The sequence below is a fragment of the Nomascus leucogenys genome, chromosome 15 (genome assembly GCF_006542625.1).
Source record: "Nomascus leucogenys isolate Asia chromosome 15, Asia_NLE_v1, whole genome shotgun sequence".
In the NCBI taxonomy this organism is placed as follows: Eukaryota; Metazoa; Chordata; class Mammalia; order Primates; family Hylobatidae; genus Nomascus; species Nomascus leucogenys.
The window spans coordinates 26821072-26845706 of record NC_044395.1 but is presented as its reverse complement, the minus strand read 5'-3'; the positions used below and the strand labels follow the sequence as shown (position 1 = coordinate 26845706).

General features: G+C 38.7%; 1 protein-coding gene across 1 annotated transcript in view; it reads left to right on the top strand.

Moving 5' to 3' along the window:
- The window catches only part of CUL5 (cullin 5), a 102677-nt gene that overhangs the window by 65977 nt on the left and 12065 nt on the right, over window positions 1–24635 (top strand). The window contains exons 9-16 of the mRNA XM_003253093.4: window positions 255–385; window positions 1312–1419; window positions 6136–6200; window positions 16596–16728; window positions 17560–17691; window positions 22651–22774; window positions 23081–23256; window positions 23801–23962. Of these exons, the coding sequence (XP_003253141.1) occupies window positions 255–385; window positions 1312–1419; window positions 6136–6200; window positions 16596–16728; window positions 17560–17691; window positions 22651–22774; window positions 23081–23256; window positions 23801–23962 (1031 nt within the window). The remainder of the gene's footprint in view (window positions 1–254; window positions 386–1311; window positions 1420–6135; window positions 6201–16595; window positions 16729–17559; window positions 17692–22650; window positions 22775–23080; window positions 23257–23800; window positions 23963–24635) is intronic.

The following is a 24635-nucleotide window of genomic DNA, read 5'->3' as shown; positions in this document are numbered from 1 at the left end:
CCAGCTACTCAGGAGGCTGAGATGGGAGGATTGCTTGCGCCCAAGAGGTCAAGGCTGCAGTGAACTGTGATTGAGCCACTGTACTCCAGCTTGGGTGACAGACTGGGACCCTGTCTCAAAAACAAAAAAACAACTACTACTAATGGCATTGTATCCACAGAATGCTATTAACATTACAAACTTTTAACTAATATTTCTTTAAACTCTTATTCTAGTAAATGAAATGATTACATGAATGTGTTCTCTCCTTCCAGAATTACATTTAATGTTTTCATTGATGGACAAAGTTCCTAATGGTATAGAGCCAATGTTGAAAGACTTGGAGGAACATATCATTAGTGCTGGCCTGGCAGATATGGTAGCAGCTGCTGAAACTATTACTACTGTAAGTTTTTTTTTCAATGACAATGATAGATATATATCAAGGCTATTTTTTAAATGTAGGATTATTGAAAATAGTGAGTGGTTACCAGAGGCTGGGGGTAGGGGGAGCAGAAGAGGTTAGTTAGTGGGGTATAAAGTTATAGTTCAATAGGAAGAGTAAGTTTTGGTGTTCTATTACCCAGTAGGGCGGCTATAGCAAGTAACAATGTAGTGTATATTTCAAGATAGAAGAGATTTTTTATGTTGTTACCACAAAGAAATTATAAATGTTTGAAGTGATGGATGTAGTAGTTACCCCAGTTTGATCATTATACTGTATATACATGCATTGAAATATAACATTGTACCCCATAATATGTACCATTATGTGTTGATTACAAATAAAAACATTAAATTTTTTAAAATGCAGAATTGAAAATTGAAAATAGTAATTTCAATTATTATTTTCTCAGTAAAACAGGGAGCCGGGCGCGGTGGCACACGCCTGTAATCCCAGCACTTTGGGAGGCCGAGGTGGGCAGATCACAAGGTCAGGAGATCGAGACCATCCTGGCTAACATGGTGAAACCCTGTCTCTACTAAAAATACAAAAAAAATAGCCAGGCGTGGTGTTGGGCACCTGTAGTCCCGGCTACTGGGGAGGCTGAGGCAGGAGAATGGCTTGAACCCGGGAGGCGGAGCTTGCAGTGAGCTGAGATGGCACCACTGCACTCCAGCCTGGGCGACAGATCGAGACTCTGTCTGAAAAAAAAAAAAGGAAGAAGGAAAAAAAAAGAAGTGGCAAAACTAATATTGGAATACCTTTTAGTTTTATTTTTAAGAAAAAATATCCCCAGTTTTAAATGAGTTTTATTAAAATTATGTTTATTTTCTCATTTTTTTGTGTTTTTTTTTTTAAAAACTTAATATAAAGCCTTTTGTTTCTAGGACTCTGAGAAATATGTTGAGCAGTTACTTACACTATTTAATAGATTTAGTAAACTCGTCAAAGAAGCTTTTCAAGATGATCCACGATTTCTTACTGCAAGAGACAAGGTATATATTCCTTTATATATATAAAACACTTTTAAAAGTTTTATCCTCATAATTTACTTCTAATAATCAATTTGCATTATTTTTCTGTTAATTATAAACTTAAAAACCTAGCAACTGTTATTTTTCATCAGTGGAGAACAACTATATTCATTTTGTTTTGGTTGTAAGCATTCGTTAAGCATTAGATAGCCTTGTGAATTAGAATTGAGTTAGATAGTTGCTTTTTTCTCATTTTTCCAAGAATGTTTTTCTGTTTTTGAATATTACTGATCTGTTGAATTCCTATTCATCCTTCCATTAAGACCCAGCTCAAAGAATACTTCCCCTGGAGCTTCCTTGATACCCTGCCTCCCTCCACAGCTCATCACAAGCAGAGTTGATTCCTCCATCCTCCATCCTTTCATGGGACTCCTTCGAGAGTTACGTTATACTTATCCTTGTTTCCCAGGGAAGCATTTGTATTGCACACCATCTTTTTCCATCCTCACTAGTATAGGATAATGATAATGAAACACCATACTGTCCTTAGCGTTGTATCTTTTTTAGTGTAATAAACCTATAACAAGAAATTGCTGTTTTTTATCTTCTTTGACTACCTTTCATTACTTCCCAAGTTTGAATGATTCTAAAAAGATAACTTTCTCCATTCTCCAGTAGGATTTTTTTCTCACTCTTTTTGTCTATTTTAATTTTTTTTTTTTTTTTTTTTTTTTTTTTTTTTTTTTTTTTTTTTTTTTTTTTTTTGAGACTGAGTTTTGCTCTTGTTGCCCAGGCTTGAGTGCAATGGCGTGATCTTGGCTCACTGCAACTTCTGCCTCCCAGGTTCAAGCAATTCTCCTGCCTCAGCCTCTCGAGTAGCTGGGATTACAGGCACCAACCACCATGCCTGGCTAATTTTTGTGTTTTTACTAGAGACGGGGTTTCTCTGTGTTGCCAGGCTGGTCTCAAACTCCTGACCTCAGGTGATGGGCCCGCCTCGGCCTCCCAAAGTGCTGGGATTACAGGCCTGAGCTACTGTGCCCAGACTCTTTTTGTCTATTTTAAAATAAATAAATAGGCCGGGTGCAGTGGCTCACGCCTGTAATCCCAGCACTTTGGGAGCCCTGGGCGGGCGGATCACCTGAGGTCGGGAGTTCGAGATCAGCCTGACCAACATGGAGAAATCCCATCTCTACTAAAAATAAGAAAAATTAGCTGGACATGGTGGCGCATGCCTGTAATTCCAGCTACTCAGGAGACTGAGGCAGGAGAATTGCTTAAACCCAGGAGGTGGAGGTTGTGGTGAGCTGAGATCGTGCCATTGCACTCCAGCCTGGGCAACAAGAGCGAAACTCCGTCTCAAAAAATAAATAAAACAAATAAGTAGGTAAAGTAGGAAAGGAGTTAAGGGAGTATAGACATGGTGGGGGTGGTGTGAAGTCTTAAATTGAGTAGCCTGCAAAGGCTTCATAGGAAGCCAGATCATGTAAGACTCTGAGCCATAGTAAGGAGTTAGTTTTTACTGTGAGTAGGATGGGAAGTCATTTAAAAATTTTAAACAGAATGGTAGGGCGTGATTTATGTATTAACAGGATCGTTCTGGCTGTTGCAAAAAATATACTGAAGGGAAGAAAGAAGGAAGAATACCAGTTAAGAACTTACTTTAATAATTCAATTAAGTGATGATGGAGGCTTGTCCCAGAATGATGGTAGAGGTGGTCAAAAGTAGTTTGATAAATCTCTCTCTCTCTCTTTTTTTTTTTTAATGCAAGTAGCTTATTTGGGAAATGCAGGCACGATAGCGTGGCGTATTAGTAAGTCAGATCTACAGTGAGCTGCTTGAACTTAATTCTGCAAGGAAACTTATTAAAAATACTGCTCAAAATTACCTCACCTATCAAGTGTTGAGTTCTTGAAATTTCCTGCCTGCCATTTGCATAGGCAACACATATTTCTGCAGTTTTAGGAAAAAAACACTTTTGGGTGCATGTGCAGATACTAATAGTGGGAAAAGTCTAAGGGATGTGGGAAGGTTTGACAGCATTTGTTACACCAGGTATGTGGCTTGGAATTGGAAAATAAAAATGACAGCAAGCTCTAGAAGTGACTTGTCAGGGAAGTTCGCTGTGTCGCCCAGTCTGGAGTGCAGTGGTGCAATCATAGCTGACTGCAGCCTTGAACTCCTGGGCTCAAGCAATCCTCCCGCCTCTGCCACCTGAGTTTTTGGGACTATGAGCACACACAACCACACCTGGCTAGATTTTTTAAGTTTTTCTGTAGAGACAACATCTAGCTATGTTGTTTGGGCTGGTCTTGAACTCCTGCCTTGGCCTTCCGAAGTTCTGGGATTATAGACGTGAGCCACCACCCTGGCCTGCTTTCCCTTTAAATCATGTTCTTTGAGAACTCTTCACCCGCACTGATGCTGTCTCAGTCCTGTCATCTCACTGGTGAAGGAAATAAAGATATCCACCATCTGACATAGTTACCCATTTTCTTGTTTTGTTTTGTTTTTGTGGCAAGAGCACCCAAAGTCTACTTACTTAGCATGAATCCAATATACAGTATAATTTTAATTTGTTTTGTTTTATTTATTTATTTATTTTGAGACAGAGTCTTGCTCTGTCACCCAGGCTGGAGAGAGTGCAGTAGCACAACATGGCTCACTGGAGCTTTGACCCCTCTGGGCTCAGGTGGTCTTCCCACCTCAGCCTCCCAAGTAGCTGGGACTACAGGCATGCACCACTATGTTTGGCTAATTTGTAATTTTTTTTATAGAGATGAGTTCTCAGTATGTTGCCCAGGCTGTTCTTGAACTCTTGGGCTCAAGCGATCCATCCACCACAGCCTCCCAAAGTGCTGGGATTACAGGCATGAGCCACCATGCCCAGCCCAGTATAATTTTACTACCTATAGTTCTCCTGCTGTACTTTAGCTCTCTAGACTTTTTCCATCTTGTATGTCGGCTACTTTGTATCATGTGACCTGCATTTCCTTGTTTCTTTCCCACCCATTTTGCCACTGGTACTACTCTTTCATTTCTCTCTCTGTATATTTCAATTTTTTTTAGGTTCTACATATAAGTGAGATCATGCAATATTTTTCTTCCTGTGTCTGGCTTATTTTTAAGGTCTTCCAGGCTTCCGTAGTATATATGTACCAGTTTCTTTATCCATTGATGGATGCTGAGGTTATGTCCGTATTTTGGCTATTGTGAATAATGCATTGAATGTGGGAGTGCAGTTATCTTTGTGAAGTGGTGATTTCATTTCCTTTGGGTATATGCCTAGAAGAGGGATTGCTGGGATTATGATTATATTATGAAGATAGACTATTCAGGATTTGCTATTGAATCAGATGTAGAATGTGATAGAGACTAGTCAGGGATGACACTCAGATTCGTGTTCTGATCAATTAGAAGGATATGTTCACTGCGACAGGGAAGACTGTAAGAGAAATAGTTTTTGGAGAGATGGTTGCAGAGAGATCAGAAACTCTATTGAATAAATTAACTTTGAAATATCTGTTAAATATCCATATGGTAATGTTGATTCTGGAGCTTAAGAGAAAGAATGGAGCTGGAAAAATATGTTTGGCAGCTTCAGCATATAAATGGTTTTTAAAGTACTGACACAGGCTCTAATCACCAAAGTAATGAGTGGAGATAGAAAAGAGGCCAGATCCAAGGATTGGCCTAGGGCATTCTGATATTTCATTGTTAGAAAAATGAGGAGTCATCTTTCATGAGAAGGGGGAAATGATCAAGAGAATGTTACATGCTAGAAGACAAGTGAAAAAAGTACTTTCAGGAGGAGGGTGTGATCCGCTGTTTTTAAATGCTGATAATAAGATGGAGATAAACCATTGTCTTCAGCAACATGGAGGTTGCCAGTGACTTTAAGAAGAACAGTTGTGTAGGCTGGGTGTGGTGGCTCACGCCTGTAATCCAGCACTCTGAGAGGCTGAGACGGGTGGATCACTTGAGGTCAGGAGTTCAAGAGCAGCCTAGCCAGCATGATGAAACCCTGTCTCTATTAAAAATACAAAAATTAGCCGGGCATGGTGGTGCGCATCTGTAATTCCAGCTACTCAGGAGGCTGAGGCAGGAGAATCGCTTGAACCTGGGAGGCAGTGGTTGCAGTGAGCTGAGATCAGCACCACTGCACTCCAGCCTGGGCAACAAGAGTGAAACTCTGTCTCCAAAAAAAAAAAAAAAAAAAATCTCACTTGAGGCCAGGCATGGTGGCTCACCCCTGTAATCCCAGCACTTTGGGAGACCAAGGCAGGCCAATCACCTGAGGTCAGGAGTTTGAGACCAGCCTGGCCAACATGGTGAAACTCCGTCTCTACTAAAAATACAAAAGTTAGCTAGGCGTAGTGGCGGGCACCTGTAATCCCAGCTACCCAGGAGGCCGAGACAGGAGAATCGCTTGAACCCAGGAGGCGGAGGTTGCAGTGAGTGGAGATCACGCCACTGCACTACAGCCTTGGTCGACAGAGTGAGACTTCATCTCAAAAAAAAAAAAACCAAACCAAAACAAAAAAACCTCACTTGAGAATATTGATAATTATAATATGACAAAGAACTTGCCAAAGTCTTTGACTAGGCAAATTCTGTTTGGCCAGATATACCATTAGAAATAAAAACTAACATTTTTTATGTGTTTGGGGATGTATAAAAATTTATCTGTATATTTTAAATATTAAAAATATTTTATTCCAAATTATTTTTTGCAGGCATATAAAGCAGTTGTTAATGATGCTACCATATTTAAACTTGAATTACCTTTGAAGCAGAAGGGGTAAGTTTTTTAAAACCATACTTTAAAAATATTTAAATTTTCTTTAGTGTAATAGGGGTTAACTAGGTATACAAAGTACACTGTTAGGTTTATTTTTGTTATTGTTAGTTTTGTGACTTTTGCAGCTTTTGGCTGTTAAAGTTCATTTATAATTTTTTATTATTTTACAATACAAAAATTGACTTTATTTTTTCAGGTAGAAAAAAATATTCCTAATCTTTTAGGATCTCTACTTGTTTTTCCCTCAGTCACTAAAAGTATTCTATTACCCATAGAAGCATAGAAAATGACTCAATTTACCATAATGCTATAAAAAGAACTCAGTTTTAATGTAAATTTTCCTGTTACCATTTTAAAAAATTGTTCTATAATTGGTAAGATGAATATGCCTGTGCTAAGCATAGCTTATAGAAAATCTGACAACTGAAATCTGAGCTAGTTATAGCACTTTCAGAATAGTACTAAATAGCAATAAAGGTTAATTGATAAAAGTCTTTTGATGTACTTCTAGCTAAGAATTACCATTTTAAAGAAATTTTATATATAATGCTAAAATTGAAAAATATGGAAAAATAGCATTTCTTAAGAAGGAAAAATAATCAGGTGTTTTTCATTTAGCATTTTCATTTTGTCTTTTTTGAGCAGTGTGTTGCTTGAGTAATATTACAGTGGAAGACATCTGAGTCATACCACATTATAATACTGATATATTTTAGAAGGGAATACGTTCTCTTTTATAAACTGTGAAATATGTGAAACATACAGAACTACATCTTGGCCATCTCTTCACATGAGTAGAGAGATCTTCTTCATTGTCTTTCACCCAAGCATTTTTTGTATTATTTATTAATTTTATCTTATTTATTTATTTATTTGAGACAGAGTCTCACTCTGTCACCTAGGCTGGAGTGCAGTGGTGCGACCTCAGCTCACTGCAACCTTTACCTCCCGGATTCAAGCAATTCTTCTGCCTCTGCCTCCCAAGTAGCTGGGATTACAGGCACACGCCACCATGCCCGGCTAATTTTTTTGTATTTTTAATGGAGACAGGGTTTCGCCATATTGGCCAGGCTGGTCTTGAACTCCTGACCCCAAGTGATCCGCCCACCTCAGCCTCCCAAAGTGCTGGGATTACAGGCGTGAGCCACCGTACCCAGTCCCAAGCATTTTTTTAATGAAAATGTTCAAACTTACAATAGAGTTACTATGGTTGCTTTATGAAATATGTATCTCCCCATATACATCCATCAGTCAACTTTTTAAGTGTATTTCTAAAGAGGTTGCAGACATCAGTAACCTTTAGTCTCTAAACACTTAAGCATACAGTCATTTATTGAATTTAATGTTAATGTTTTTAGGTAAAATTTATATACAGTCCCATGCATAAATCTTAAGTGTACATTTGAGTCAGATTTGACAAATGCCTATACCCCTATTAACATGTATGATGTCTTTATCATCGTACAAAGTTACTTCATGTCTATTCCCAGTCGGTCCCACCCCACCTCCTTCCAGAGGCATCTGCTGTCCTGATTAATTCCCTCAATATAGATTAGTTTTGCCTAATCTAGGACTTTGTATAAATAGGATCATACACTGTGTACTCCTTGTGTAAATCTTCTTTCATTCTGCATTGTGTTTTTGAAATTCTTTTATGTTTTGGCATGTAACAGTAGTTTGTTTTCCAAAGTGGTTATTCTGTTTTACACTTCCACCAATAGAGTATGAGAGTACCAGCTGATCCTCATTCTCACCAATGTTTAGTGTTCTTTTAACTTTAGTCATTTGGGATGTGTGTAGTAGTATCTTAATGTTTTAATTCCCGTCTCCCTCATGACTCTTGATGTTGAGCAATTTTTCATCTTTTTTTTTTTTTTGGTGTTCCTATATTTTCCCTTATGAAGGGTGATCATAGCTCACTGCAGCCTCCACCTCCTGGGCTTAAGCAGTCATCCTGGTTCAGCCTCCTGAGTAGCTGGTACTACAAGCACACACCACCATACTTTACTAATTTCTTTTAGAGATGAGGTCTTGCTGCGTTGCTCAGGCTGTTCTCGAACTCCTGGCCTCAAGAGATGCTCCTGCCTCAGCCTCCCAAAGTGTTGAGCTTACAGGCATAAGCTACCATGCCCAGGCCTTTTGCCCATTTTTTTTGGTTATTTGAGATGGGGCCTTGCTCTGTCGCCAGGCTGGAGTGCAGTGGTGTGATCTTGTCTCACTGAAACCTCCACCTCGTGGGTTCAAGTGATTCTCTTGCCTCAGCCTCCCGAGTAGCTGGGACTGCACCACGCCCAGCTAATTTTTGTATTTTTAGTAGAGATGGAGTTTCACCATGTTGGCCAGGATGGTCTTGATCTCTTGACCTCGTGATTTGCCCGCCTCAGCATCCCAGGTGTGAGCCACCATGCCTGGCCCTTTTGGCCATTTGTAATTGTATTCTTTCTCTTTGTTGTTGAGTTGTAAGAGTTCTTTATATATTCTGATACTGGATCTGTATCAGATAGATGATTTGCTAATATTTTCTCCCATTCTATAAGTTGTCTTTTCATTTTCTTGATACTATCCTTTGATGCACAAAAGCTTTTAATTTTGATTAAGTTCAGTTTACCCATTTTTTTCTTTTGTTGCTTTTGCTTTTGGTTTGGTTTCATGTTTAGATCATGAAGATTTGTTGTTATTTATTTATTTTTTTTTTGAGAGTTTTATAGGGCTGGGCACAGTGGCTCACACCTGTAATCCCAGTGCTTTGGGAGGCCAAAGCAGGTGGATCACTTGAGGTCAGGAAGGAGTTCAAGACCAGCCTGGCCAAGATGGTGAAACCCTGTGTCTACTAAAAATGCAAAAAATTAGCCAGGCGTGGTGGCTCATGCCTGTGATCCCAGCTACTTGGGAGGCTGAGACAGGAGCATCGTCGGAATCTGGGAGGCGGAGGTTGCAGTGAGCTGAGATTGTGCCATTACACTCCAGCCTGGGTGACAGAGTGAGACTTCGTCTCAACAACAACAAGAAGAAAGAGTTTTATAGTTTTGGCTTTTACATTTAAATCATTGATCCATTTTGAGTTAGCTTTTGTATATGGTGTGAGATATAGGTCCGACTTCATATTTTTGCGTGTAGATATCCAATTGTTCCAGCATTCACTGAACAGTCTTTGCTCCATTATGAAAAATCAGTTGGCCGTCAGGCATGGTGGCTCACACCTGTAATCCCAGCATTTTGGGAGGCCGAGGTGGGCAGATCACAAGGTCAGGAGATCAAGACCATCCTGGCTAACACGGTGAAACCCTGTCTCTACTAAAAATACAAAAAATTAGCCGGGCGTGGTGGCAGGCGCCTGTGGTCCCAGCTACTCGGGAGGCTGAGGCAGGAGAATGGTGTGAACTTGGGAGGCAGAGCTTGCAGTGAGCTGAGATGGCGCCACTGCACTCCAGCCTGGGCGAGAGTGTGAGACTCCATCTCAAAAAAAAAAATCAGTTGGCTATGATGTATGTGTTTATTTTTGGATGCTTATTTCAGTTCCATTGGTTTATATATTTGTCCTTATGCTGGTGCCGCATCATCGCGATTTACTGTAGCCTTGCCATAAGCTTTAAAAGCAAGATGTGTGCATGTTTCAACTTTGTTCTTTTTCAAGATCATTTTGGCTGTTTGGGTTCCCTTCTAATGCCATATGAATTTGAGAATCAGCTTTTCCATTTTTGTGAAAAAGACCTTTGGAATTTTGGTAGGACATGCATTGAATTGTATTAATGTTATGTCTCCCAATTATGAAAATGGGATTTCTTTTTATTTGTTTTTTGTCTTTCAGCAGTGTTTTATAGCTTTCAGTGTACAAGTCTTCCACATTCTTGGTTAAATTTATTCCTTGGTATTTTCTTTGGATGCTATTGTAAATTGAATTGCTCTTCCTTCCTCCCTCTTTCCTTTCCTTTCCTTTTCTTTCCTTACCTTCCCTTCCCTTTCCCTTCCCCTTCTCTCCCTTTCCCTTCCCCCCTCTTCCCCTTCCCACCTTCCCCTTCCTTCTTCTTTCTTTCTTTCTTTGTTTTTCTTACTTTCCTTCTTTCCTTCCTTCCTTCCTTCTTTCCTTCTTTCTTTCCTTCTTTCCTCCCTTCCTCCCTTCCTTCCTTCCTTCCTTCCTTCCTTCCGTCCGTCCTTCCTTCTTTTTTTTGAAGACAAGGTCCACTGTGTCACTGAGGCTGGACTGCAGTGGCGCAATCACGGCTCACTGCAGTGTTGCCCTCCTGGGCTCAAGTGATCCTCCTGAGTAGCTAGGACCACAGGTTCAGGCCACCACCCCTGGCTAATTATTTCTTGTAGAGACAGTCTCTCACTGTGTTGACCAGGCTGGTCTTGAACTCCTGGGCTCAAGTGGTTCTCCCACCTTAGCCCCTCAAAGTGCTAGGATTACGGGCAGGAGCTACCATGCCCAGCCTGGAATTGTTTTCTTAATTTTCTTCTGGATTGTTCCTTGCTGGTGTATAAAAACACAACTGGTTTTTTTTTTCTGTTTCTTTTTTTTCAGACAGGGTTTCACTCTGTCACCTAGGCTGGAATGCAATGGCCTGATCACAGCTCACTGCAGCCTTCGCCTCCTGGGCTCAAGCCTCCACCTTCTGAGTACCTGGGACTAAGGGCCATACCACCATGCCCAGCTAATTTTTTTTTGAGACAGGGTCTTGCTGTATTGCCCAGTCTGGTCTTGAATTCCTGGGTTCAAGTGAGCTTCCTGCCTCTGCCTCTCAAAGTGCCAGAATTACAAGCATGAGCTACCATGCCCAACCACAAATAATTTTTATGTGTTGATTTTGTACTTTGCAGCTTTCCTCAATTTATTTATTGGCTCAGAGAGCTTTTTTGTAGATTCTTTCAGCTTTTCTGTATATAAGGTCATGACATCTGCAAATAGAAATACTTTTACTTCTTCCTTTCCAGTGTGGTTCTATTTTCTTTTCTCTGACTAATTGCTCTGACTGGAATGTCTACTACAGTAACAAATGGCAGGGGTGAATTCAGGCATCCTTGTCTTATTCCTGATTTTAGGGTGCTCACTCTCAGTCTTTTGCGATTATATTGTTTTATGTTGGTTTTTCATAACCTCACTATGCTGAATAGCAGCTTGGCACACTGTCTGGTAGATGTACTATAGCTTATTTAACTGGTCCTTTACTGCTGCATTAAGTAGTTTCCGATGTGTTGCTATTACTGTTTGTGCTACAGAGGATAATATTGTACATTGAATATTTGTGAATCTTTATCTACAAGATAGAGTCTCAGAAGTGAGGATTGCTGGGTTTCTCTTAGTTTTCTGATTCTAAGGTGACTATGTCCAAGCTTTTAGCTCCACATTAAAGTAGAACATTTCTAGGCTGGGTGCCATGGCTCATGCCTGTAATCTCAGCACTTTGGTAAGCCAAGGTGGGAGGATTGTTTGAGGCCACGAGTTTAAGACCAGTCAGGGCAACGTAGTGAGACTCATCTCTATAAAATGTTTTAAAAATTAGATGAGCATGATGGTACATGCCTGTAGTCCTAGCTATTCAGGAGGATTGTTTTACCCAGGAGGTCAAGGCTGCAGTGAGCTGTGATGGCACCACTGTACTCCAGTCTGGGCAACAGAGTGATACCCTGTCTCAAAGTAGAAAATTTCTGTGGAGTAGAGTAAGTATCATTAGCTGATCCAGGCAGTAGAATAGGTGGCGTGGCTATTGGAGGTGTGGAGGAGGTGATGTTCTAGAACAAGCTTGTCCAACCCCGTGGGCCGCATGCGGCCCAGGACGGCTTTGAATGTGGCCCAACACACACATTTGTAAACTTCCGTAAAACATTATGAGATTTTTTGGCGATTTTTTTTTCTTTAGCTCATCATCTGTCATTAGTTTTAGTGTATTTTATGTATGGCCCAAGACAGTCCTTCTTCTAGTGTGGCCCAGAGAAGCCAAAAGATTGGACACCCCTGCTTTAGAAGAATAAACTGATAGTAGCATCCAAGTTATTTGGGAGACTTGCTTCTGAGGAGGAGTGGAGTAGTTTGTGGTAGACCAACTAGAAAAAAACTGAGAACAACTAGAAAATCAGGTAAATGTAGAAAATAGCAATTTCATGTTATTTAAGAGCTATAGAAACAGCTATGACAAAGGATTGAAATGTACAGAAATGCCAGATAAACCTTTCAGAGGTTACTTGAGGATTTGTAACTGTGTGTCCCTAAGGAGAAGCAGCAGCTGAGAATGTAGTTTTGGTCTAGGCTAAGCAATACTGCTGGGGGGCAGTAGATGTTTTGGTAGTCACACAGGACTGGAGTAACAAAACCCATTGGACACTGAATTGAAAGTCCAGGAGGAACATATCTTCGAGTCAGTGGCTAACCCTGGAGATGGACTGATTCCCTTTCATAGCAGAACAAAGGGTGAACCCATTCTTAATGCAAGATGACGTCATCTTATTCTTGTGTGATTCTTTTATATACAGTGTCCAGTATTCAGTACAAGATTACTAGTCCTATGAAGACAGATAAATTAATGACTTAATTAAAAGAAAAATCATTTTAGAAGCAGATTCTCAGGTGATCCTGATGTTGGAGTTAGCACATAAGGACTTTAATTAATTAAGATTAATAGCTTAATCACAATGAGCTATCACTTCATACCCAGTAGGATGACTAAAATTAAAAGGACAGTTATAACAAGTGTTGGTAAGGATATGGAAAAATTGGAATCATATTGTTGGTGGCACAGCTGCTGTGAAGACAGTTTGGTAGTTCCTCAAGCAGTTCAGCATAGGCTGGTCCAAGTGTAGTGGTGTTTACAACTAATTGATCACAACCATTTACAGATTTAGTTGTTCCTTCTCCACTCCCACTGCTTCACTTGACTAGCCTTTTAAAACAAACAAAAGAAGTTCAACAGAGTTGCTGTATGGCCCAGCCGTTCTACTCTGAGGTATATACCAAAGAGAAATGAAAACATGCTTTCATTCAGAAACATGCTCATAAATGTTCATAGTAGAGTGGCATTACTCTTAATAGCCAAAAAGTGTAAACAACCCAAATGTCCATTAGTTGCATAGATAAGCAAAGTATGCTGTATCCATACAGTGGAATATTATTCAGTCCTAAGAAATGAATTATTATTCTGCTATATGCTACAAGGTAGATGAACCTTGAAAACATCATGGTGATTCAAGTAAGCCAGACACGTAAGGACAAATTTTGCATGAATATGGTTGTATGAGGTATCAAGAACAGGCAAATCCATTGAGACAAAAAGTAGAATAAAAGTTACCAGGGGATGGGGAAAGGGGGATGGGAAGTTACTGTTCCATGTATACAAGATTTATGTTTGGGCTAATGAAGTAGTTCTAGAAATAGATAGCGGTTATGTTTGCACAGCATTGTGAATGTACTTAATGCCACTGAATTTTACACTTAAAAATTATTAAAATGATAAATCTTTTTTACTCTTAATAAAAGATAGTGTTAAAAAAGGGAATGAACTACTGGTACATGCTGTGACACATTGACAAATCTTGAAAACTTGATGCTAAGCAAAAGAAGTGGGTCACAAAATAACCACTTACTGTATGATAACATTTATCTGAGATACCCAGAATCAGCACGTCCATAGCGTAGACTAGTTGTTGCCCAGGCCTGGGAAGTGAGAGGAGGATAGCTAGAGAATGGGATTTGACTGCTAGCAGGTGTAGGGTTTCTTTTTGGGGTAATGAAAGTGTTCTAAAATTTTATTATGGTGATGATTACACAACCCTCTGAATATACTCTAAAAGCACTGAATTGTACATTTTAAGTGAGTGAATTGTATGATTTGTGAATTATATATCAGTAATTATTAATAAGCTTAGATAATAGCAATGAAGAAGTAATACATATTAATGGACAAATAGATGGAAATTGTTATCTGAGGAAAGTATCTAAAACCATATATAATTGGAGTGATAGAGCATAGAAAAGAGGGTATTAACCAATATTTGAAATGGTATTGACTGAAATTTTCCAAAATTGATTTAAGATTTAAGGGCGCTGTGAATCCCAAGTGGGATAAATACAAATTAAACCATTCCTAGGTACATCATAGTAAAACAGCTTAAAACTGAAAACAATAATAAAACTTTTAAAACAGCCACAGGGGGAAAAATAACACACTACCTTCAAAGTAACAATATAAGACTAATAGCTAGCTTGTAATCCCAGCTAGTTGGGAGGTTGAGGAGTGAAGACTGCTTGAGCCCAGGAGTTCAAGACCAGCCTGAGCAACGTATCTAGATGTCCATATCAAAACAAAAATAAAAACTGATAGCTGTCCTCTTGATAGGTTGAATGAAGGAGGGAGGTAGATCACTTTGATTGTTACAGTAGTTCACACCTGAGCCAGGCATTGCAAGGAGAGATGGATGGATTCTCATTAAGTTAGTGGAGTATGGCTACCTAAGGGAATACAGAAAGACTTCCCTAGAGCATGCCAGTATGGATACTTTCAAGGAAATCCATTTCTAAATTTTCAACTTCCACATTCACTCTTTTCTAAAATTCCACCCTGTAATGGAAGTATCACAGCAGTTTTTCCTTTCTGTTTCTTTCACAATTACCCATTCCCGGTTTGCAAAGAAAGGCATACCTCTCTTGATTCTCACTGTGGTGCTTTGCCTCAGAATGTAGCAGCCTTCAGATGGCCTAAGACAGGAATATTTTGAAATACTGGTATTGATGTACATAGAATTAATTTTTAATGAGTTAGGTATCAGATCCTAGTCAGATAGTTTCTACTTCTTTGCTTTCAGCACAATTGATGTTAGCTATTATTTTCGTGTTCTTTTTTTATTTTATTTTTTTCATTCCTCACCTCACTGATAGATGTTAGCCATTCTTTAAAGATGCATCATTAAAAATAAATTTTAATATTAGATCAGTATGGATTTTTTTGTTTTGCAAATGGCTCAGGAGGTGTTCAAATAATTGAATGATATAATAAGAAAAACATATTCTAGTCTCATCTACTTATTTATGTGAATAAGATTTCTCAGGACAAAGACATAAATTTATACAAATAAAAGAAATTAATCTATGCTGATTCTTGGATTTATAATTGGGAGGAAAAAAGTTTCATCCACCCCACTAAGAGTTGACACATCCAGTAAAATTTTACATACGCATATATTTTTTGTTTGTGTATGCATGATATAATTGTTGTTTGGATTATTTGTATACTTAAAATTTGGATAGCTCAATCCTTGGAAAACCATATTTGAATTCTGTAAGCACAAGAAATTTCAAAATCTTCAATTTAAATTTATTTACGTATATTTTTAGAGAAGTAGGATAAAAAATAAATGTAAGACTTTCAAGCATAAAAATACAATATACTGCTGGGTGCAGTGGCATGCACCTGTAGTCCCAGCTACTCGGGAGGAGTCCAGCCTGGACAATATAGATAGTGAGACCTTGTCTCAATTTTTAAAATTTTTAAATTTGTGTATGTTTGTGTCTGTTATTTTTTAAAAAAACAACAATATGCTGTGTTTAAATTGTTATCAGGAGCCAGGTGCGGTGGCTCACGTGTATAATCCTAGCACTTTTTTGGGAGGCCGAGGCAGGTGAATCACCTGAGGTCAGAAGTTTGAGACCAGCCTGGCCAACATGGCCAAACCCCATCTCTGCTAAAAATTCAAGAATTAGCCGGACATGGTGGCGGGCACCTGTAATCCCGGCTGCTCTGGAGGCTGAGGCAGGAGAATTGCTTGAACCCGAGAGGCGGAGGTTGCAGTGAACCAAGATGGCTTCATTGCACTCCAGCCTAGGGGACAAGAGCAAAACTCCATCTCAAAAAAACTAAAAAAAAATTTGTATCAGGAAGGTGAAATGGAGATACAAATTCTTCATTGCTTAGGAAGAATTCATTTATAGTTTTTTTTTAATGCATGATGGTATATGTATCATCATTATGGAATGCAGGTTATATTGGATACATTTTAAAGAGTGAAATAACAGTTTTAATATATTAATCATAAAAAGTTTTAAATGTTAACATAAATATCCAAGAATTTAACAGTTTTTCTAAAGTATTTTAGCAGATTTCTGAACAGAATATTTTAATTATCATTGCCAAGGTCAGCACTAGGGTGAGGCAAGAAGGCACCTAGAGTGCAAAATTGAAGGAAGTTCTTACTCTCAGGGTTCTGCAAGTGCAGCATTAGCACTTAGGGGAACAAAAAAGTGAGTTCCTCCCTAAATTGGCAGCCTAGGGATGCTTGCTCATCCTAGTTCCAAACCTGATCACTAGATTATTTAACATAAGAAATCCGCTTGTGAATAATGGCTTTAGAAAAAAACCAATTGCAAACATTAATCATTTTTCCATCAACTGCTTTTAATTTGTTTTTTAGGGTGGGATTAAAAACTCAGCCTGAATCAAAATGCCCTGAGCTGCTTGCCAATTACTGTGACATGTTGCTAAGAAAAACACCATTAAGCAAAAAACTAACCTCTGAAGAGATTGAAGCAAAGCTTAAAGAAGTGGTACATGAATTTTTTGTATTTCAACTTTTAAAATTACCTTACTTTGAATTTGTGTTTTGCTTACAGGACTTTCGTGATAGTATCAATTTAAAAATGTATTATCTGTAAAGAACTAATGTTATGAAGTTTTACAGTGCAAGACCTCTCGGGGGTTGTTTTTCTTTCTGAAAATTTTTATTCTACAGCTTCTTGAAAGGAATACCATTTAATTCCTCTCCTTTCTTGGTTATTTTTAGGAATTAAGTTCTAGTTACTAATACAGGACATATCATTCCAACAAATTTGGAATGATAGTTGACAGATTGGGAGTTTCTTACTCCTTCCTTTTTGTGAGAGTCCAAGACAGATAGCAAGGGATGAATGAGAGTAGATTAAGTAGTTGCTTTCATCTTTGTCACCCAGTTGTTAGTGTAATGATGTAAGCCCAGGAATACAAACAAGAAAAAAAATGAGATATTGGGCAAATGTAGACAGAAAGGCCGAGAGAGATGATTAGTGTCAGAAAAAACAGTGAAAAAGATAAGTAGAAGAGACACTTTGCGGGGGGGACATTGATTTTTTTCATGTGAAGTGTATCGTTGCATTTTATACAAAATCTAAAAAACTGATATTTAGAGCCACTAAAAATTTGGTTATAGTCTCAACTTTGCTAACTTTTAAAGTAGTGTATCAGGACTGGGTATTTCTCAAAGATGGATAATTCAATAGGCCTCTATCTGTAAATGCTTATAAAAGTTTCTGACTTGTGACAATTAGTGGATATAGAAAGGTCTAAATTCCAGAGATGGTAAGAGTATATAAGAACTGAAAGTAACTTTATTTTTCATACAGCTCTTGGTACTTAAGTATGTACAGAACAAAGATGTTTTTATGAGGTATCATAAAGCTCATTTGACACGACGTCTTATATTAGACATCTCTGCCGATAGTGAAATTGAAGAAAACATGGTAGAGTGGCTAAGAGTAAGTAAATCTTTTTTAATATTTGATTTTCTAATATATTACATCATTTATATGTGTGCTTAAGTAATACATTTTGGAGATATTGTTAATGTCAAAGAAGTAGGAAACATTTTATAAGAATATAGCGTCAATTAGGCCGGACGCACTGGCTCATACCTGTAATCCCAGCACTTTGGGAGGCCAAGGCAGATGGATCACCTGAAGTGAGGAGTTCAAAACTAGCCTGACCAACATGGCAAAACCCCATCTCTACTAAAAATACAAAAATCAGCTGGACGTGCTGGTGCACTCCTGTAATTCCAGCTGCTTGGGAGGCTGAGGCAGGAGAATCGCTTGAACTCAGGAGGTGGAGGTTGCAGTGAGCCGAGATACCATGCCATTGCACTCCAGCCTGGGTAACAGAGCGAGACTCCATTTCAAAAAAAAATATATGTGGGGTGGGGGTAGGGGGGAGGGACAGCATTAGGAGATATACCTAACGCTAAATGACGAGTTAATGGGTGCAGGAAATCAACATGGCACATGGATACATATGTAACAAACCTGCACATTGTGCACATGTACCCTAAAACCTAAAGTATAATAAAAAAAAAAAAATTAAGTTTCAGAACAATAAAAAAAATATATATATATATATACCATCAATTATATAAAATAAAGTGATATCTAATAAATGTTCTTAATACTTTCAGTAAAGTATCTTCTTGAGTTGTTTCTACTGTTTCACTCTCATTTGTACCTCAACTCTCATTTAAACTGACCTTATTAATAAATAGACTACAGGGGCTGGGCACGGTGGCTCACGCCTGTAATCCCAGCACTTTGGGAGGCCAAGGCAGGTGGATCACAAGGTCAGGAGATCGAGACCATCCTGGCTAACACAGTGAAACCCCGTCTCTATTACAAATACAAAAAAAATTAACCAGGTGTGGTGGCGGGGGCCTGTAGTCCCAGCTGCTTGGGAGGCTGAGGCAGGAGAATGGCATGAACCCTGGGGGGCAGAGCTTGCAGTGAGCTGAAATTGAGCCACTGAACTCCAGCCTGGGTGACAGAGCGAGACTCCATCTGAAAAATAATAATAAATAGACTACAGGACAAATTATTATATCTTTAAGGTATTTTCAGTACTAAATGCTTAACTTTAGAGATGTTTATAAATGATAACAATAAATACTTCTATATAGCAAAAAGAACCTTTAAATGACGGCCTATTTAGGGTAATCAATGCTGATTTTAACTAAATTCCCATAAAAAATATTTTGAGTTCTTTTTTTGTTTTAATTATTAAAGTAAATGTCCTTAATTTCTGTGTATGTATATAACTCTCTCCATATATATATGGAGAGAGAGAGAGTGCGAGCAAGCACACACGAGAGAAACCTACAGATATTTTAACTTATGGCTAGCCCTTCGCATGGCACTGTAGGATAGTAAAAATTGCTGTGCTAACTGAAACTGCTTAGTAGGAAAAAGAATGATTATTCTGTGACTTTTTAAAACTTGTCAAAAGACTCAAAACTCTTACTGTCACTTATAAGTATATAGGAAAAAGAGGAAAATAGCAAAACTAATACATATTTACTATGAGAAACCTTTAGAATTAAATTTTCTTTCTTTCTTTTTTTCTTTTTTTTGGAGATGGAGTCTTGCTGTGTTGCCCAGGCTGGATTGCAGTGGTGCAATCTTGACTCACTGAAACCTCTGTCTCCCAGATTCAAGCAATTCTCCTGTCTCAGCCTCCTAAGTAGCTGGGACTACAGGTTTGTGCCATGACACCTGGCTAATTTTTGTATTTTTAGTAGAGACATGGTTTTGCATGTTGGCCAGGCTGGTCTTGAACTCCTGGTCTCAAGTGCCCTGCCTGCCTCGGCCTCCCAAAGTACTGAGATTACAGGCGTGAGCCACCACAACCGGCCTATGTTATTTCTTTGTTAAAACAAAATATCAAGACCCAACAGTAAAATGACAAATAAGGCTAGGCATGGTGGCTCACACCTGTAATCCCAGCACTTTGGGAGGCTGAGGAGGGCAGATGGCTTGTACTCAGAGTTTGAGACGAGCCTGGGCAACGTGGTGAAACCCCATCTCTACAAAAATTACAAAAATTAGCTGGGTGTGGTGGCATGCACCTTAGTCCCAGCTGCTTGGGAGGCTGAGGTGGGAGGATCGCCTGAGCCTGTGAGGTGGAGGTTGCAGTGAACAGAGATCTTACCACTGTACTCCTGCCTGAGCAACAGAGTCAGATCCTGTCTCTCTCACTGACACACACACACACACACACACACACACACACACACACACACGACAAATAATTAAAAGCAGGCAAAGGATTCGAATTGACATCTCTTCACAGAAGATAGACAGATGGCCAATAAGTGCATGCAAAGATACTCAGCATCATTAGTCATTAGTGAAATGCAAGTGAAATATCCGACATGTTGGCTCCCGCTTATCCCAAATATTTTGAAAGGCTGGGGTGGGCGGATCGCATGAAGCCAGGAGTTAGAAACCACCCTGGGCAACATAACAATACCCCATCTCTACAAAAAATACAGAAATCAGCTAGGCATGGTGATGTGTGCCTGTGGTTCTAGCTACTCAGGAGACTGAGATGGGATGATTGCTTGAGCCCAGAAGTTCAAAGTTGGAATGAGCTGAGATTGTGCCACTGCACTGCAGCCTGGGCAACAGAGTGAGACCCTTTCTCAAAAACAAACAAAACACAAAGAGATACTACTTTATTCCCACTAGGGTAGCTAAAATAAAGACAGATGATAACAAATGCTAGTAAGGAAGAGGAGAAATTGGAACCTTCATAAGTTGCTAGTGGGGACATAAGATGGTGCAGACACTTTGGAAAACTGTTGGGCAGTTCCTTAAAATGTTAAACATAGAGCTGACCCAGCAATTTCACTCTCAGGTAATTCATTTGGAGAGAAATGAAAACGTATGTTTCATGTAAAAACTTGTAAACAAATGTTCATGGCAAGATTACTAATAATAGTCAAAAAGTGGAAACAACCCAAAATGTCAGTGAGCTAATGAATAAAATGTGATTTATCCATACAATGGAATATTTTTTTGCGACAAAAAGGAATGAAGTAATACATGCTGCAATATTAGATGAACTTTGAAAACATAATGCTAAGTGGAAGAAGCCAATCCCAAAGACCATATCATATGCTTCCACTAACGTGAAGTGTCCAGAATAGGCAAATCCACAAATTCCAGGAGTGGGGCCAGGAGGGGAAATGAGGAGTGACTGTAAATAGTATGGGGTTTCTTTTTGGGGTGATGAAAATGTTCTAAAATTAGATAGTGGTGATGGTTGCACAGCTCTGCAGATATGCTAAACTTCATTACATTGTATATTTTATTTTTATTTTTATTTTTTATATTTTTTTGAGACAGTCTCACTTCGTTGTCCAGGCTGGGGTTCAGTGGTGTGATCTTGGCTCACTGCAACTTCTGCCACCCAGGTTCAAGCGATTTTCCTGCCTCAGCCTCCTGAGTAGCTGGGATTACTGGTGCATGCCACCATGCCCAGCTAATTTTTGTATTTTTAGCAGAGATGGGTTTCACCATGTTAGCCAGGCTGGTCTTAAACTTCTGACCTCAGGTGATCCACCCGCCTCGGACTCCCGAAGTGCTGGGATTACAGGCGTGAGCCCAGCCAAATTGTAAACTTTAAAATGGTAAATTTTATGGTAGATAAATTATCTGGCACAGTAAAGCTGTTAATAAAGAGTAGTTTGAATAGCTTTTGCCTTCTTGTGTAACTTGACAGAGTAAGCATCTTTTCTTTGCCTTGGAGAGTTGTCACACCCGCTGTAATTTGGGTCATCTTCTAGCATTTTATCTTTTGGGCTTTCAGTGTCATGAAATACTACGAATTCCTTTATAGCATTTTTGCCAGGATCACTTCTTCTAGGGTATCTTATCTTTTTTGTCACTCACCACTTTTATCTTTTATGTTGATAATTTGCTTTCACTAAGTTCCTCAACACTGGCATTGTCAGCCTGACAACCACAGTCAGCTTTCTTCTGTAACTCCATTTATGTTCTATTTTATTTTCATTTCCAGCATTATCACTTTTCATTTCCTGTTTACTTTTATTGTCTTTGTGTGCCAATTATCTTGTTTGATTATTCTTTTTCGTAAGCAGTCATGCGGGTTTATTACTGGAAGACAAGGATGCAATGAAACTGCATACTTTGCTGTCTGTGGTTTAACTGAATAAACAAATGACTAATAGGTTGTGTTTACATTTTTTAAAAATTTATTTATTTTTTTTAAGAAACGGGATCTTCTGTTGCCCAGGCTGGAGTGCAGTGACACAATCAGAGCTCAAACTCCTGGGCTCAAGCAATCCACCCACCTCAGCCTTCCGAGTAGCTGGGACTATTTCGGCAGTATGCCGCCATATCCCACTAACTTTTAAAATTTTTTTGTAGTGATGGGGGTGTCACTGTGTTGCCCAGGCTGGTCTTAAAATCCTGGCTTCAAGTGATCCTCCTGCCTCAGGCTCCCAAAGTGCTAGGATTACACACCATGGCAACTAATAGATTTTGAAAGAAGTATTCTGGTTATTCATTGTTACTTTTGTCATGATTTGCGGATCAAAGAGCTAGAAATAAAGTTTTTACTTCATGCAGTTACATTTATTATATAGTGTCAACTGAAAGTAGAGGTTTGTTCTTGGGGAATTGGTATTATTTAACTGTACTGTGGTAACTGAAATTCATACATACTAAAATTGCGCAAAGCAGGGACCCCTTGTAATACTGTATTTTGTTTCTAAGTAGCACATTTCATAGGTATTAGACAATAAAATTCTAATAAATGAGAAAAATTTTGTATTAAAACATCCAAGACTTAGTTTTTCCATTAAAATTTTTCCCAGTAGTATATCAGATTATGTATTTATTACCTCTTCCGTCTTTGGTTTATATTTATAGGAAGTTGGTATGCCAGCGGATTATGTAAACAAGCTTGCTAGAATGTTTCAGGACATAAAAGTATCTGAAGATTTGAACCAAGCTTTTAAGGAAATGCACAAAAATAATAAATTGGCATTACCAGGTATTATTTTATAATTACACGTATATATTTTTTAAACTTAAAAAGAAGAATATCTTTGTTTTCCAGTAAATTAAAAATAAACCTCAGCAGTAATAGATCGAAAGATGTTATGAAGTCCATTTCCGTGGAGACAGCTATCAAAGCAGTATATTAGATTTACAGATCTTTATTTCAAAATAAAAGGACACTTTTAACAAAATCTTTATAGTCTTATTGATTTTTCACCCAAAGTTACCCTGTATTTATTTTGAATTTTATCCATTGTTAAGATAATTTACTTTATATTCCTGATATTCTTCTCTGTAGCTGATTCAGTTAATATAAAAATTTTGAATGCTGGCGCCTGGTCAAGAAGTTCTGAGAAAGTCTTTGTCTCACTTCCTACTGAACTGGAGGACTTGATACCGGAAGTAGAAGAATTCTACAAAAAAAATCATAGTGGTAGAAAATTACATTGGCATCATCTCATGTCAAATGGAATTGTAAGTAGATAGTGTGTTTGTTATTTCAGCTTTCAGTTTGGATGAAAGTAGCAGGACTCCACAGAATTGCTTAAACAAAATAGATTTTTGCTTCTCTCACATGTAAAAGTTTGAGCAGAAATAGTGAATTTTTTTCATGAAGTTGTTAGGGACGTAGGCTTCTGGTTATACCATCATGCTTAAGATACTGCCCTTGTCTACAGAATTCAACATGATCCCAACTATCTCAGTATTCCTGGCAACAGAAAGCAAAAGGTGAGGGTAGCTTATACCTTTCATTAGGGACAACTTCTAGAAGTTACCTCTGTCATTTCCATTTGCATCACATCGGCCAGTACTCAGTCACGTGGCCACATTTTGTTACATGGAAAGCTGGGAGATGAGCATGTATTCTGGGCAGTCATTAACGTCTTCTAAAATGTTTATTACTGTGAAAGAAAGAGTGGATATTGGAAGACAGCAACCTTTTTCATATATAAATTCATGTCATAGATATTAAGAGATAATCATCATGAGATTCTTATTTATTAAAAATCTATTATAGATAACATTTAAGAATGAAGTCGGTCAATATGATTTGGAGGTAACCACGTTTCAGCTTGCTGTGTTGTTTGCATGGAACCAAAGACCCAGAGAGAAAATCAGCTTTGAAAATCTTAAGCTTGCAACTGAACTCCCTGATGCTGAACTTAGAAGGACTTTATGGGTTGGTTTATGTTTTTTTGTTTTTAAGACTGTATCTTCTCATGTAGCAGGAAATACATGATTGGCTTGTAATATATTAGTAAATTCATAACAGTTTCAAAATGTCTTATCAAGAAAAATAGAGGCCGGGCACAGTGGATCACGCCTGTAATCCCAGCACTTTGGGAGGCCGAGGTGGGCAGATCACTTGAGGTCAGGAGTTCGAGACCAGCCTAGCCAACATAGTGAAATCCCGTCTCTACTAAAAATACAAAAATTAGCTGGGCGTGGTGGTGGGTGCCTGTAATCCCAGCTACTTGGGAGGCTGAGGCAGGAGAATCACTTGAATTCAGGAGGTGGAGGTTGCAGTGAGCCAAGATTGTGCCACTACACTCCAGCCCAGGTGACAGAGTGAGACTCCGTCTGAAAAAAAAAAAAATTTTATACACACACACACACACACGAGATATTTATGGAAAAAGTAAATTGCAAATAGGCAAGTTACCAAGGCAGAGAAAAGTGCTTCAAAAAAAAGGAGAGGCCAGGAGCAGTGGCTCATGGCTGTAATCCCAGCACTTTGAGAGGCCAAGGTGGAAGGAGAGGATTGCTTGAACTCAGGAGTTTGAGACTAGCTAGGCAACATAGTGCAATCCCATCTCTTAAGAAAAAAAAAAAAAAAAAGACAAATTAGCCAG